Source organism: Stenella coeruleoalba (genome assembly GCF_951394435.1).
Source record: "Stenella coeruleoalba genome assembly, chromosome: 1".
Taxonomy (NCBI): Eukaryota; Metazoa; Chordata; class Mammalia; order Artiodactyla; family Delphinidae; genus Stenella; species Stenella coeruleoalba.
In genome coordinates, this window is record NC_137169.1 from 107,733,047 (window position 1) to 107,748,907 (window position 15,861).

At 51.2% G+C, this 15,861-nt stretch overlaps 2 protein-coding genes across 4 annotated transcripts; one reads left to right on the forward strand and one right to left on the reverse strand.

Moving 5' to 3' along the window:
* Nucleotides 1–5,273: 5,273 nt before the first annotated feature.
* CA14 (carbonic anhydrase 14) lies at nt 5,274–11,614 on the forward strand (the record flags this gene model as incomplete). Of its 2 annotated transcripts, XM_079922890.1 has the most annotated exons (11): nt 5,274–5,328; nt 7,299–7,319; nt 8,284–8,463; nt 8,976–9,118; nt 9,345–9,440; nt 9,636–9,702; nt 9,900–10,057; nt 10,166–10,286; nt 10,506–10,526; nt 10,652–10,736; nt 10,859–11,614. In XM_079922890.1, 11 exons carry the CDS (start codon nt 5,274–5,276, stop codon nt 10,920–10,922), a joined length of 1,011 nt encoding a protein of 336 aa, XP_079779016.1. In that variant the 3' UTR covers nt 10,923–11,614. The 2 variants fall into 2 exon arrangements, with proteins under 2 accessions (XP_079779016.1, XP_079779015.1); XM_079922889.1 differs by lacking the exon at nt 10,506–10,526 and having other exon boundaries at nt 10,166–10,292.
* Nucleotides 11,615–11,769: 155 nt separating this feature from the next.
* Nucleotides 11,770–15,272, reverse strand: APH1A (aph-1 homolog A, gamma-secretase subunit). Of its 2 annotated transcripts, XM_079927906.1 has the most exons (7): nt 14,939–15,269; nt 14,211–14,381; nt 13,971–14,044; nt 13,612–13,734; nt 13,331–13,458; nt 12,787–12,910; nt 12,250–12,449 (listed from the first exon to the last, which is right to left on the reverse strand). In XM_079927906.1, the coding sequence occupies exons 1-7, from the start codon at nt 15,049–15,051 to the stop codon at nt 12,385–12,387; spliced, it is 798 nt and encodes a 265-aa protein (XP_079784032.1). In that variant the 5' UTR covers nt 15,052–15,269; the 3' UTR covers nt 12,250–12,384. The 2 variants fall into 2 exon arrangements, with proteins under 2 accessions (XP_079784033.1, XP_079784032.1); XM_079927907.1 differs by lacking the exon at nt 13,331–13,458 and having other exon boundaries at nt 11,770–12,449; nt 14,939–15,272.
* Between the last annotated feature and the right edge of the window lie 589 nt (nt 15,273–15,861).

The window sequence follows — 15,861 nt, forward strand, 5'->3', positions numbered from 1 at the left end:
CACCAGAGTAGATGGAACAAATTATTATAATTCCAGGGCACCATGATATCCTTTCTTGCAGAGGAAGCAGTTTATTAAATATACTAAGGAGAATCCTGCTTTGACATAACGTATCCTTTGGCGTCATCTCAGAGACAGTGAAGCATGGGTCTGCCTGCTGTGGAGTGCACTTTTTATGTTCTCATATATAACTATAGGCCCTGGTTACGCACCCATCCTGTGGAAAGATTGTTGACATCAGCTAAAGAAAATCTCACTGCCAATTGTCCACCCCCCTTGGTTCACATAACACTTTGTTCTACCACTATTTAGAACTTCTCACTGTTGTATTCTAGTAACTGGGTAAGGTATCTGCATCCCCTAAAGAGATTGTGAAGTTCTTGAGGGCTGGGATTATGTCATTAATTTTTTCTTTCTAGGGCCTGCCATGTTGCCTAGCACCTAGAAGTACTCAATATATGTTTGTAAACTAGTGAAAGTATTGTCGCTAACCTTTGCAGAAGGGACTGCAAGAACAACTCCAGATGGCTGGAATCTCTACAAAGAATGGCAAACTCCTGGGAATTCCCTGGCAGTCCAGTGGTTAGGTCTTGGTGCTTTCACTTCCGTGGCCCAGGTTCAATCCCTGGCTGGGGAACTAAGATCAAGCCAGGCCGTGCGGCAAAAAAAAGAAAGAAAAAGCAAACTCCTTACCACCTCTGCACCTCCAATAGGTGTAGAGCACTGATTCTCAAGTGTGGGCCCTCAGACCAGTACCATCTAACAGGTCACCAGGGGACCTATTAGAAATGCAAGTCTCTGGGCCGTTCTCACCTTCTGAGAAGGACCACATTCTGCCTATGGAATGTGTCTCTCTGCTTTCACTTTCAGGGATTCAAGAATCCCTCTTGAATTCTTTCCTGAGTGAAGCCAAGGACCCTCACTTGGCAGCCTGTCCCAGGAACTTGCCCAAGACCTGGGACATGACCATCCTCTTGTGTCCCATTTTCCTCCAACCTCTTTACAAAGCGTTATTAATAAATCTACTTTTTACCTATCAAAAAATGCAAATCTCTGGACATACTCCAAACCTACAGAATCAGAAACCTTGGGTCAGAGGCCCAGAAATCCGAATTTTAACAGGCTTTCCAGGTGATTCTGATGTACAATGACGTTTGAAAACCAAAAAGAGAAAGTTCAATGGCGCCTATGTCCTTTTTCTGGTTTAGCTTAGCAGCTCTATGACTAGCCATGGGAAAATCCATAAATCCTTCAAAACTCAGTCTTTATAGGGTATAACAAGAGAGTTGAAATGATGCCTGAGGACCCTCCTGGCCTAAAATTCTCGGAAAAGGCAGAAAGAAAGTAAATAAATATTCCAGTGACTAGACTCATTCATTCAATCAGCAAATATTTATGTACCAGGCAGTGTTCTGAGCATGGAATCAATGCATGACACAAAGTTACTCCTTTTTAATTAAAGTTGCAACATTTCAGACCACAAACTTTGACCTGTCTTCTGTCTACAAGATTCTCATACTGCATCTGTCATGCGATGTGAACTGGAAAACCGAGAAAATGATCCAGAGTTCTGACCAGCCCCTCCCCCAAATTACTTTGACTTTAATTCTTGAAAGCTTTTGTGTTTGCTTAAGGGCCTTCAGTACCAGTGTGTTAGAAGACAAGCGTGTGATAATAAATGCGATTATCAAAATAGACTATCTCTATGTTACTATGTTACTCTATGTTACTACTCTGTGTTACTATGTTACTCACGGCGCAAAGTTGCTTGCCCTTTTAGGAAACTGAATCCATCTAATTCTGTCTCCTCATCGATTCTCTCTTCTAGGCAATTAGTCACCACCTGTACTGTTTGAGCAAATTTCTGTGTTGACCATTCCTCTTTCCTTTTGATCTGCCTCCCTCCCTCGCTGAACTCTCATATTCCCCACCACACAAACTCAGAGCACTTAGTGGGTTACTGCAAGGTGTTTTAGACTATTTACCGTATTTAGTAAGTTTAAATATCCTTTTAAGAAAGGACCCTTTAAGGAACTTCCCTGGTGGAGCAGTGGTTAAGAATCAGCCTGCCAATGCAGGGAACATGGGTTCGAGCCCTGGTCCGGCATCCCACATACCGCGGGGCAACTAAGCCCGTGCACCACAATTACTGAGCCTGCGCTCTAGAGCCCGTGAGCCACAACTACTGAAGCCCTCAAGACACAACAACTGAGGCTGCGTGCCACAACTACTAAAGCCCACGCGCCTAGAGCCCGTGCTCTGCAACAAGCCACCGCAATGAGAAGCCCATGCACCGTAACGAAGAGTAGCCCACGCTCGCCGCAGCTAGAGGAAGACCCAACGCAGCCAAAAATAAATAAATAAATAAATTTATTAAAAAGAAAAAAAAGGACCTCTTAAGAAAAAAACAAACCCTTGGGACTTACGTTGTGGTCCAGTGCTTAAAACTCCACGCTCCCAATGCAGAGGGGCCAAGCTCGATCCCTGGTCAGGGAACTAGATCTCACATGCATGCCACAACAAAGATCCCACGTGCCGCGACTAAGACCCGGCACAGCCGAGTAAATAAATAAATAAAACAAGGCAAGAAAAAACAAACCCAAAAGTCACCACACTTGGATACCTTTGACTCTCTGACTGGTTCATATTTCACTGCATTTGGAAGGACAGGAGATGGCGCCAGAAGGCAGCAGAACTTGGTTTTATCAGGGTTTCAGCCAACCCCAGAGTGAGCAAAGGGCTAGAGGGAGAAGTAGGAATTAAAACAAAGGCGTCAGAGTTTGAGTAGCAACTGTGGGGGCGTTTTTTTATTTTAACATGTAGGGGTCCTCCTGACACTACTCCAAATCAGCCTGGTGACAACAGGAATATCCACAGTAAAGCCAAAGGTAAAAATAAAGGTAACTCCAATAAAAATTTTAAAAAATAAATAAATAAAGGCAAGTGCCTGGAGTTTGCCTCCTTTCCCCCTCTCTCCTAGATACCAGGGCCTTCGTCCTTTTGGGAAGCATGAGGGCCTGGAGGGACTCCTCACTCAGAAGTGGGAAGATGCTGATTTGGGGCTAAGACATCTTTGTGAAACATTATTCAGTTGTGTAGGCAAAATGCCAAAGCCCACCAGTAGTGAAACACTTCCCAGAAGGAATCACACACAAAACATTTTGAATTGAAACTTTAAAAATTAAAAAATTCATAGACAACCAGGAGGTGGCGCCTGGTAAGACACGTTACCTACCTTGGGAGGCTGCATCACAGCCCCAGACACTCCAGGGGAACTCTGTCCTGGCAGAGGTCATTCTGTCCGGGCCTCTTCTTTCCTACCTTGCAAAAGATGTCTCTGCTTTCTTTCTTTTTTCTGTTCCTCTGTGTTAACTGTCCTGATTCCCAGGAAGTATAATTTACACTTTAAGCCTTTTCTTCTTCTTAGATGGGATGAGTGGGGCTTTGGGGGAATATTGAAACATAAAACTTATCTGTAAGGGAAAAGTAATTCGGAGGGTGATGAAAGAATTAAAAAGGAAATGACATCTGCAAAATGGCTTTGCTTTGCAGATCAACCACAGTGGACAGAAAAGCATGGTAGGCTCCTGCCTCTGCAGGGGCTGATGATCTAGCAGATGCATTATTCTGTTCACTTGGCTTTTATCCTGCACCCTTATTTAGCTTCCGCTCCCTTTGTTTTGGCTATTTATTGCTACTTGGCAGAAGCAAGGAGGGCAGAAGGAGCTCAAACGGGTGCATCTTTCTGGCTGTGACTCCGGTGAAGGGTATCAGGAAAAAGAGATTTCAAAGTCTGGCCTGAAGTTATCTTTGGGTTTCACATTCTGTAGTGAGGGATTTAGGATGTACATTCCAATCGGGATTTCCAGTCCCGTGGGGGAACAAACACCAGCCCACATTCCTGAGACTCGGCAGCCTCTATGCTCCACTTGCCCAGTTCTCTGGTGGCAGGTTTCACTCAGTCCCAAAAGTCCTGCCTCAGCCCTTTGTTGGGCAGGAGGGAAGACCCTGGGCCCCTCTTCCACTCCAACAGGATCACATGGTCTCTCTCTGCTCCCTCCCCTCTCTTGCCCTGGAGTCCGCCTTTTTTCTGATGGTGGTAGTGATTGTTTCTAAGGTCACCCCGTCTCTCCTCCTGCCCTGGCCACCGTGCCAGGGGTCAGTGTCCTCTTTGGTGACAAAAGCCGCCCTAGATCTGGGCTCCCTGGGGAGGGAGATGGCTGGGCCTCACAGTTGGAGCCGCTGTCTCTCCAGGGTGTTGCTGCAGCCCCGCCCCCCGCTGGGCACACAAATGGGCTTTATTCAGCAAACAAAACCACCCCCCTCCCAGGCCACACAGGCACGTGGACCCAGCCTCACCGTGGGAAGCCGGTGGTGACAGGCGCAGGAGAAGATCGCTCCAAACGAATTCCCTTTGCCTCACTTCTCTTCCTTATTTTCCACACCCCACGTTCTGGTCCTTGACTTCCTCCCCTCCACCCGCACCCTGAGTCTCCCAGCTCCTTCTCGTTTACCTCTCTCCTAACTCTGCACTCTTCCTATTCCAGGGCACTCACATTCTGCAGGGCGTGGGGAACGGGTCCTCCCACCATCTGCCCTACACCATCCAGGGAGTTGCTCCTCAGAGGAGAAGCCAGATGGGGAATAAGAACCCCTGAGGGAGCTGGATGGGACCCCAGAGGATCGGACCCCCAAACCCTCCGTTCCTGCCCCCGCCCATTCCAGGGGACACCCTTCTCAACAGTGTCTGTGTGAATAGCAGAGGAAGGAAGAGCTCACCCCAGCTGCGCTCCTGAGCCAGGGCCAGGTCCCCTGCGAAACCCGCTGTGCTGCGCTCTGAGCAAGGCCATCCTGCATGCTTAATCGGCTATTTAAGGAGCTGTTCGCCAACAACCCAGACAGTCCCCACTCCCCACGTACACCCGTCCAGAGCCACCTTAAAAGCGGGAGGCAATTGTGAAGTAGCTGGCCAGCAAGTGAAGTGAAGACTGCAGCGGGAGATAAAAAAGAGAGGGCAGAAAGAGAGGCAGAGAGAGATTTATCCTGGGAACCCGGAAACTCACGGTACCCCACTGAAAACCAAATCCCCTGGAAGCCCGCAGAGGCACAAAGAAAGCAAGAGAAAAAGATAAATACACTCAACTCCAGGAAACTTCTCTTCTCTCTCCCCCACCCCTCCGCCTCTCTCTCTCCCCTCCTCTCTTCCCCCCTCTCCCTGCCCTAGTCCTCTAGTCCCCAAACTCCCAGTACCTTGTGTTTCTTCCAGGGATACCATGTTGTTCTTCATGCTCCTGCTAGAGGTGATTTGGACCCTGGCTGCCAACGGGGGTAGGTACATCTGGATGTCTGTGTGTATGTCTGTGTGTGCTGATGTACACATGTTGCCATGCATGCTTAATGGAGGAGGAGGAGTGTAAGAGGAAGCCTAGGGCTGGAATAATAGGCTCAGGGATGCAGGGGAAAAGACAGGACTGGGGAGGAGACCACTTTCCTTCTTTTCCCTTTGCCATTCCAGCCTTGCTGTTCGTGGGGATGGGGGCAAACTAGCCTGGGTCAGGATGTGTACACACACTGCGGGAGTCACTTTGCAGGCTGCAAATTCTCTCCGGAGCTCCTTCCCCCGCTGCCCTGGTCCCAGGCAACCCTCCGGTCTTCTTTATCTACAAACTCATCCAATTAGGGAGCCAAAGAGGCCTGGAGTGAAAGGATAGAGGACTGATGGGGTGGGGGGAATACTCCTGCCTCCTGCCAAACTCACACCCTGATCCCTGACTATGAACCTCATGGCCAAAGTCCCTTCTCGGTTCTATGGGGCGACTAATTTCCCGGTTTTTCCTGAAAGCTGTAGCAATAACAGTCAACACTCTTGGGCCCTTTACAATTTACACAGGACTTTCAGGAACTCCCAGGAGAGGAGGATGGACTCTTGAGGGGGAACAGGCCGAGGTGCTCCAGGAATGTCCCCAGAACCCCTAGCCCTCATTTTTGTGATCCCTGTGCCTAGCACATAGCAGGTGTGTAATTAAAATTTGTTGGAAGAACAGGATGAGGGGGGTATCTAGAGGGCAGAAGGGGAACACAAAGAAGATGATGGTGAGGGGCACCCAGCCGAGGAGAGTTGTAAATTGCACCTGAGGAGAAAGGAACCAATTGGGGAAAAGGAGGAAGAGATGTAAAACTACTGTGCTGAGGATTTGGTGGGAGGGGAAGGGCAAGGCTCTCAGCCTGCCCAGAACCAGGGAATTCGAGTTGTTGAAGTGTCCCACTGAGCTGGTGAGTGAGAGGCTGCCTCCAGCCCTCCCTTGCGCTGCTTTTCAGAATTGTCTGAACGAAGGGATGGGCCAGGAGAAGAGCCCAACGATGAGATCAAGGATATCTTAGAAGTCTGAGGGGTTTGTTTAAGGGAATAAGAGAGAGAGAGAGAGAGACAGGGAGGAAGTTAGAATTTTTCTCCAAAGTTTCTAGCAGTTTGAATAATGCAGAGACAACCCACAGGAAGGCCTCCCTTTCCCCTTGAAGCAGTTTGGCCCTGGGTGAGAGCTGGACCAGCAGGCCCCCGACCTTTTAGCTGGAGACAGGACTGCACGAGAGCCTGGCATGTGACCCAGCTGGCAGTGCCCTTTTCCACACACAACGCTTCACTTTCATCCTGTCCCTGCCAGCCTGGCGGCCTGTGCCCACCCACTACCCTCAACGTGGAGCGGACCCTGCCCGATTCCCACCTTCCCCAGCCATCTGGGAATCTAGGGAGCAGAGGTTCCTGGTGATGGGGAAAGTTTCCTTTAGAGTTCCTGGGACCAGAGGAGGAACTTAAATGTTAATTCACAGCTCAGTGCCTTCTTTCGTGCAATGCTTCCAAGCAAAGGAATAATGGCCCTCTCCCCTCAGCAGCACTGCCCGCCCACGCTGAACTCCTTGCCCCTCTCTTTGTTCCAGTCCCTTTCTTCCAAACCCTACACCGTCACCTCAGCCCCATCTTCTAAGAGTTAGATTGGCTTGGCAGAGGCTGTAGAAAAGTGAGGGTTGGGTATTTTGCACATTTGGATCCAGGTTAATTTTAGTCTCCTGGCTTTATCTCTTTTCATTTCTCCTCCCCCTTTACTCAGCGAGCACAAGCACAGCCTGGTTGGTGATTTTAAATAGGGCCCCCCCCCACCCTCGACCTTTCCACCGAGGTGTCCAGTTTCAGGGCTTCCTTTGGGAAGTGGTAGAGCAGAGGGAGGAGAAAGGGGGGCGGGGTGGAGGAGGGCCCTGCCCCAGGCTGCGCTGGCTGTAACTCAAATTATTCTGCCTTGCAGGTCAACACTGGACATATGATGGTGAGAGCAGAACCCAAGGCCTACCGACACCCCTTTCCCACTGGGACCTCTTCACCTGGCGGGAAGACTTAGCCACGTGGGTTGGGAGGTTTCCTCCAGCTTCTCACCCTAGCTCCTTCCTTCCCCGACTCCCCATGCCCCAGCTTTCACATATATGATTCCTAGACGCTGTTCTAACAATCAAATCCCACACACCCTGATTCAGCAGAAAAGCCAGTTATGTCCTCAGTCAATCTGCGCGGGAATGAGGGAGCTGGAGTGGAAAGGGAACTGGGTGGAGAAAGGCGCCATAAGCTTAGCTGCCAATTCTCCTCCTGGCTCGCTTTCTATCCTGATGGATCCTACCCCCACCTGAATCTGGAATTGGGACAGAGCTTGAGGTCAGGGGTGAGGAAGAGGTCGGCAGGACAGTTTGTGACCCTGGCAGAGGTGGAACCCGATTCCTTTGCGTTTCTGATTAATAACTTAAACCGAATTCCAGAGTCAATGCAAGGTCCAGTGCGAAAGCAAGAAGTGAATGATGGAAAGTCAGCAGATCTGAATCTTAAGGCCACCTGATAGGGGGGCCCCAAGGAGACCCTACCTCTCTAGGACCATTTCATTTCCCCAGTTTTCCTGCTCCTACTCAAATCCCACCTTTCTGGGTATGCGGGCTTTCTATCCATCCCCTCTTCCTCTCATTTAGCTTTCTTGTCTTCCAACAAGAAGACAAGTAAGTAAAAGCAACTGCTCCCCGTTCATCAGGAGAGCTGGGGAATCATCACTGCCTCTGCGTAGGTGAAGGGACTGCAGCAGCAAGTCCAGGAGGGGCTCCTTGCTCACCCAGCCCCGCACACCTGGGGGCTTCATCTGGGGTGGAGAGAAGTGCATTTCTGCCTCCACACGGGTAAAGCTGGGTGAAGGGTTGCTGAAGGGTGGTTAGGGGCTGGAGGACAGGACAGATGTCTGTGGTAACCCCCACCAGGTCCACATGGTCAAGACCACTGGCCAGCCTCTTACCCTGAGTGTGGAAGCAACGCCCAGTCCCCCATCAACATTCAGACAGGCAGTGTGACTTTTGACCCTGAGTTGCTACCTCTGCAGCCCCATGGATATGAAGAGCCTGGCACCGAGCCTTTGGACCTGCACAATAATGGCCACACAGGTAAAAAGACCAGGCCTCCAAGGAGATATAAGCTCCAGTTCCAATCTTAGGAGTCAGAAGTGAAGAAGCATTCTCCTAACTTCTAAATTCTCAGAAGGTTTCATCTGTAAATTTGGAGACATGAGAATGGGGATCAGGCTCCTGTAGCCAAAGGTGGGAACTGAATGTGTAAGATCAAGCTTTATGGGTGGGTTAGCATCATGGCATTGACTAGATCTTTACGAGAAAAGCAGTGGCTAGGACTTCCAGCCAGTGGTCCAGTGGTTAAAACTCCAAGCTCCCACTGCAAGGGGGCACGGGTTTGATCCCTGGTCGGGGAACTAAGATCCCACATGCCGCACGCAGGGCGCGGCCAAAAAGAAAAAAGAAAAGCAGTGGCCTATGGGAAGAAGTGGGTGATGTGCAGGGAGACAGAAAAGGCTGGCCAAATCTCCCCAAAGTGGTGGCAACCCAGGGGTGGGAACGTATCCACATTCGTCCACCAACCCTAACTCGCTCTCTTTCCCTCACAGTGCAACTCTCTCTGCCCCCAACCCTGTATCTGGAAGGACTTCCCCGAAAATACGTAGCTGCCCAGCTCCACCTGCACTGGGGTCAGAAAGGATCCCTGGGGGGGTCAGAGCACCAGATCAATGGCGAAGCCACAGCTGCAGAGGTACCAGGGAGCAAAGCCTGGATTAGGACACAGTGGTAGGCACTGTCGGTGCCAGGGGCAAGGAAGGATCTGGAAACTGGGGAAAGTCATACTTGGGGGAAAAGGGCAAGCTTTGTGGGACAGATTTAGGGCGTGCTAGAGGTGGTGGTGGTGGCTAGGATAAAAGCTTTTGGGAGGGGGTGGTGGAGAAACATTAAATGATTCAATTCCCTCTCCCCTCCCTCAGCTCCACATCGTACATTATGATTCTGATTCCTACGAAAGCTTAAGTGAGGCTGCTCAGAGGCCTCAGGGCCTGGCTGTCTTGGGCATCCTCATTGAGGTCAGTGGCCCCCAATCCCTCCTTGGTCTCTCTCCACTTCCTCTGCATCCCTCAGTCCTATTTTGCCCATGTGTGCTGCTGGTCGCCCTCCCAAGACAAGTCAGCAACCCATTCTGACTATTTATCCTATACACAAGTGTCTTACTCCAAACATGGACTCATCCCGAACTCTCTCACCCTTTCCTCCCCATACAGGTGGGTGAGACTAAGAATCCAGCTTATGAACACATTCTGAGTCACTTGCATGAAATCAGGCATAAAGGTGAGCCCTAAAAAGCTATCTTAAGACAAAGTAACATTAATTAGGCTTCAGGGAAATTTCTCAAAAAGGCCTGAGAGGCCTGGAACGAGGCAGTGAGTTGGGGCCGGAGGTAGGTAGGGTGTTCGCTTCTAGGAGCCCTGTCTAGGTAAGCGAGGGTGCAGTGAGAGGGAGATGAGTCCTAGTCTGTTCTTGCCCAGATCAGAAGACCTCAGTGCCTCCCTTCAACCTGAGAGAGTTGTTCCCCCCACTGCTGGCGCAGTACTTCCGTTACAATGGCTCGCTCACCACACCGCCCTGCTACCAGAGTGTGCTCTGGACGGTCTTCAGTCGAAGGGCCCAGATTTCAATAGGACAGGTGAGTGGTGGAGAGGTGAGACAGCAGACATAGCTGTAACCTCAAACCCTTTCCCACTCCCGAGAGCGAGTGCCACTTGTCCCTTAATCCCACTCTTCTACTTCTCAGCTGGAAAAGCTTCAAGAGACACTGTTCTCCACGGAAGAGGAGCCCTCTAAGCTCCTGGTACAGAACTACCGAGCCCCCCAGCCTCTCAATCAGCGAACGGTCTTTGCTTCTTTCATCCAAGGTAACTGTACAGGGTTCAGAAAAGGAGACGGGAAACTGGGGGACTCAATGGCAGGAACTAGGGAACCCCTGGGAAGGAAAAGAAGGCTAACAGGGGAAGGGATTTCCAGGACTTGCTTGGACTGGGAACCATGCCCCAACCCCGAGTACTGGCACAGTGTGCTACTCCCAACTGGGGTGGGGATCTAGTCTCACTGACCCAAGTTTTCTTCCCTTACAGTGGGATCCTTGTATACCACAGGTAAGACAGGCCTACCCATGTATCGAGGGGTGGAGTGCAGGGTAGGGTTCTCCTCAGTGAGTTAGGGAAAAGCTCAATATCTATGTTAGTCTTAGGCTGACACCTTCCACCTTTATCTCTCCCAGGTGAAATGCTGAGTCTGGGAGTGGGAATCCTGGTTGGCTGTCTCTGCCTTCTGCTGGCTGTTTATTTCATTGCTAGAAAGATTCGGTGAGTTCCTATTCTCCATTCCTCCAGTCTTTTCTTTGGCGTTGAAAAGCATTCGCCTACTCCACCTCGAATCTGTTTCGCCTAGGACATTAGCCATTTCCACGAACCATTCTCCCTTTCAGGAAGAAGAGACTGGGAAACCGGAAAAGTGTGGTCTTCACCTCAGCACGAGCCACCGAGGCATAGACTCCTTCCCGGTCACCACAGATGGCTTCCCCTCGCCTATCAGGGAGCTTCTAAAGTGGGGTGCAGGGACTGGCCAGAAAATACTGTAGGAGTAGGCTGACATCCCTCCTTCCTCCAGACAGCCCCTACACAGAGGTATGGACAGGCTCTCATTCAAGGAAGAACAGAACCTTCAGCCTCTCAAAACACGTAGATAAGGACAGCCCTATGTTGACAATGCAGAGGGTGAACTGTGTTTAGTTGTAGGGGAAGCTGGGGATGTGCCCCAAAGTCCCCCACCCCCTCATCTCTGTATCCCTGTCCCGAGATATAGTACAAGATCTCCCCTTAGGAAAAAGGGTTGCTGCTGCTATGTTTTTTTCCCTCAATATATTAGGAAATTAAATTTGCCGACCCCGCCTCTGGCCTTACTTTGGGGGCTCTTGAGAATGGGAGAATTCCTTAATGCCTCAGATGGCAGAGGTGGGCAAAGGGTATGGAAAAGGACGAATGGGTGAGTAACTCCTTTTACCCCAATCCTGGAGAAGGGGAGATCCACTGCTGGAAAATGCTTAACCCAGAGCTTCTGACATGTTAGACCCCCAGCCCAGATTTCTGCCCTTGTATCGAAGCTATGCTTGGAGGGAACGAGAGGTTGCCAGGTTAGGAGGGAGGTTGGAAAAGAGACATGAGAGGGCAGAAACCTCAATCAACATGTTATCCCCTCCTTTTAAAGCCAAGTTCCCCCACAATTATAAAGTCCTTTTTATTGGTCAAAATCACAATCACCTTGATTAAAAGGATGGGATACGCCATCCTCAGCAGAAAATGATACAGTTTATAGAAAACCTCCCCGCCCCCCCCACATCCCCCAATTAAAAACTAGAAAAAAATCTGCCCTCCTTCCCTGCAATGTCACAGTAGGCTGACTCCCCCAGTGGCACTGCAGCTCTGGAGTGGGCCAGCTCCCCGCAGCACCCTCCAGTTCACCTTGGGGAGAGGAGGGATGCTGGTGGTCAAGGAGGTTGAAACATTAGTTCCAGTAATACCAGTTCCCAAACATGCACTTCCTTCCTTTCCCCCAAAGCCTGGGACCAAGGGGAAAGCTGGATAGATATAAGCCCAGCCATAAGGAGCAATTTGAGGAGGGAAAATATAGTCCAAGGAGGTTAGGAGAATTAACACATACTTCCTCCCTCCTCCCACTTCAAAAGAAAAAGGCAATTTGGGGGTCTTTATCACACCAGAAATGGTTCCCCTCAGACCTGAGAAAAAGACTTAAGATATCCAGTCTGGGGAGGGGGTACTGGGAAACTCAGAGCTCATCTACCCTTGAACCTCCAATTGACTTCATCTCCACAGCAATGGCTAAACTAGGTCCCTTTTCTTGGCAACCTGCACTGTCCAGAACAGGAGATGGAGAAATACAGGGCGAGGAGATCAGGAGGGCACCCCAGGCCCAGGGGTCCCCCCCAAGGTTCCCTCAGTCCTCGGGTGGGATGCGCAGGGCAGAATACACCATCACCCGACTGTCCTCCTGCCGTCGGCCTGCAGAGGGGAATGGGGGTGAGTCTCGGGCAGGGTGAGAGCAGAGCACTGACACATGGGGAGTCCTGGACAACAAGGGGGGGGTCCCCAGATGGTGGGGATAAGTGCAGATTCAAACCCACCAGTCACTGACTGGCTGAACCCAGACTGCTCCTGGTAAAGCCTAGAGACTAAAGGTCATGAGTGGACAAAGCAAAACCCTGAAGGTGGTGGAATAGACCGACGAGGAGACAGAGAATGGTGGGCAATGGACCCGGGCTAGGGCTGGGCTCAGTCACGGGCAGTGGGCAGGCAGGTGGGATCTGTCAGGCGATCAGTCCAGGTAGTCAGTCCTTACACGAGAGACTGCGCTGGATACTTCGGAAGGACCCTCCAGCTGTGATGAAGGCCCAGAGGCCCATGGAAACAGTGACTGCATAGATGGGCAGCAGGCTGGCCTCGTACCAAGGGTTCAGGAATGTCTGGGGATGGGGGAAAGAGTAGAAAAGAGGTTAGATTCTTCCTCTAATCCCCATATTCTCTTTGTGCCTTTGACCCAAATCTCCCCCAGGTATCTCACTCGAATCTCCCAGTCCTTCAGAACACCGATATCATCACAGTTAAGGGCATTTGTGATTTTTCAGCCCCCTCAGAGGTTTCTGCCACTCCTGCTCACCTCAGGCCATCTGCGTTAGTTTGACTAATCCATTCAAACTCCTCCCTAGAGCATCCCCGAGCAGGTTATACAATTGATGCTGAGGTGAGAGACGTCTAAAGACTCACCTTTCTGCCTCCTCCCAAGGTAAGTTTTTAAATGTTAAGAAGTGAGAATATATTTCCCCTCCATCCCACTCACCATTAAGTTCTTTTCTCTCTAACTCAGGCCCCTGTCCCCAACTCACCAGTCCCGATGTCAGTAGGTGACTCCCAACCACCAGGCCCAAAGCCCAGTACCGTCTCCTCTCACAGGCATCAAAGAACACAACTCCCCAAAAGGTATGGAGCAGGATAATGGCTGCTGTCAGAAAGGCTGCAGGGAGGGAGATGGGGATGAGATACATCCCTCATCTTCTCCCAGCCTCCTGAGATGTTGAGCCAAAGAAGTCTCCCAGGGAAGGCCAATAAATCAAATCAGGGTCAGGGATGAATGGGGCATGGAGGCAAGAAAGAAAGTGGACCTTACCTGAAGTCAAGAAGTAATAGGGTGAGTCTCCATGGATCCCAACCACACCTGGCCCAAGTGCATCGGCCAAAATATTGATAACAGAGAAGACACCACTGATGATACCGAAGGAAAGACCAGAAACTGGGGGGGAGGGAGGGCTTCATCAATGTCAAAGATCACTATAGCCTTATTACCAGTGATCCCTCCCCATTCCCAGTCACAGTTCCCCCACACCTACTCTCCCTCCAGACCACCTCTCCTTGGAAGTCAGGTATGAAGAAAAACAAGAAGCCGCTTAGGACATGTGGATGTTTAGAGACTTCCCTGGGAGAGAGGAGTGTCCAACTCCCTCCTCCAGTCCCTCTCCCTTGGCTCACCATAGGCCATCTGGCGGATGGAGATGGGTGATCTTCCGTCCTCACTCAGCGATGCTAACCCCTCATCTGCCTTCCTGGGGTGGGGTGGGTGGGATAGGGGAAACATGAGGGAGGGCAGGAATCGCCTTCCCCTCTAATATCTTCCCTTAGTACCTCCTCGTTCAAACCACCACCCAGGGCTGCCCCACTTATAGTTCAGTCTTCTGCCCTTCTCCCCTCCAGACCACCCCAACTCCTTACTTAAGCAGCTTGTAGTAGGCAAAGCGGAACACCTCCTGTAGAAGGACAGAGACTGCAGCACCAAAAATCAGAAGGCCATACTGGAGTCGGGCATCCGACCGGTCGGTCACATGGACCAAGATGAACCAGACCACAGAGGCCAAGAGCAGGGAGACCAGCCAGAAAAATGCCCTGAGGAAAGACAAAGGCAATCAGACAAGCAAGGGTAGGGGGCAACCAGGGAAATCAAAGAGGGGAACCAACCAAGGCTGCAGCATAAAAAGTGGAAGTTAGACTTCCGGATTGTCCAGGGAGACAGGGAGGAGATAGGATAGGTGTCTCCACCAAGGGAGTTTGTAGGGATCTGAACGCAGGGAAAGGGTAAGAAATCTGATTAAAGAGTCTTCAGAATGATGAGAGCCAGAGTGTAGGAGGACAGGAGGGCGAGGTATCCATTCCTGGATACTCCCTTAAGGCCGGCCGAGGTCAGCACAGCCCCCTTCCAAGTCTTCGCCTTGGGCCTCCTCGGACGTCGCAGGAGGAGTATAGGAGGAATCTGTGCGATCTCTGGAAGGCGGAAACCAACTGCGGGAAAGGGCGAATCACCCAGATCCCTGACTCGACCCTCTCCAATCTTCACCTCCGACTTGTCTCCCCCTCTCAGGCTCCCAGCTCGCCCCAGTTCCTCCAGCCCCTTTTGGATCTCTCTCTTCGGCGTCCTCCCGCGTCTCCCCAACCCCTTAACTCACCCCGCGACCAAGATGATGACGCGAAGCGGGTCTCCTGCCACAGTGATCAAGAAAAGCGCAAAGGCCGGGCCGAAAGCGACGAAAGTGCATCCGAAAAACACTGCGGCCCCCATGGCTGGGCAGCTAGGGGCGAGGTGGGGGCCCGGCCAAGAGAGGCGAAGGGATGAAGCACGCCAGCCAGGGAGTCCGCGTGGGGTGGCGACGCGACCCCGTGAGGGGCGCGGTGCAATGTCACCCCGGACCCCCGGGAAGGCGGGGACACCGAAACCCCAGATACAGGTCGGCGCGACTTCCTCTACGGAAGCCGAGGAGGGTACAAACCCCTGCCGCGGCCCCATGGCCACCTCCCATCTAATCCCCACCCCCCTGGAGGCCAATGGAGAACCCGCGGGGGCGGAGCTGCGGAGGCGGGGGCGTGGCTTCACGACGTGCTGGGAGTTGTAGTCCTGCCCTCCTCCTGGACCTCGGCCCTGGGAGTGGCTCCAAATGGTTAAACATGTGGGCTGGGCCCGAGCCCAGTTTCCTGGTTCGGTTCGACTTTGGTCGCTGTTCCCTTTCGGTATTTTATGGGGCAGGGTGGTAGCAATCCTACGCTTCTTGAAGAGCTGCAGAGGGGGGAAGATCCTGTTGGAACCTAAAGGACAAATACAAAGAAAGCACAGGATAGAGGGTGCAGGGAGATAGGGACGGGTATTGTTCTTACTTGAATGAGAGGAAATGAGCTAGAGCTACTGCCTAAGAGATGAAGGTTACACTTAAAAGTAGGAGCTCTTTGAACAGGCTAGTATAGGAAGCATGCAATACAGTGTATCGCTAATGAAGCCTTCATCCATAATGACAAGAGAATCAGAGGGAAGTAAAAGGAGCCTGGAGAGCAATGTTAGGAAGGTTAGAGGGGATTTTGAGTTAAAATCGGGAGTTGA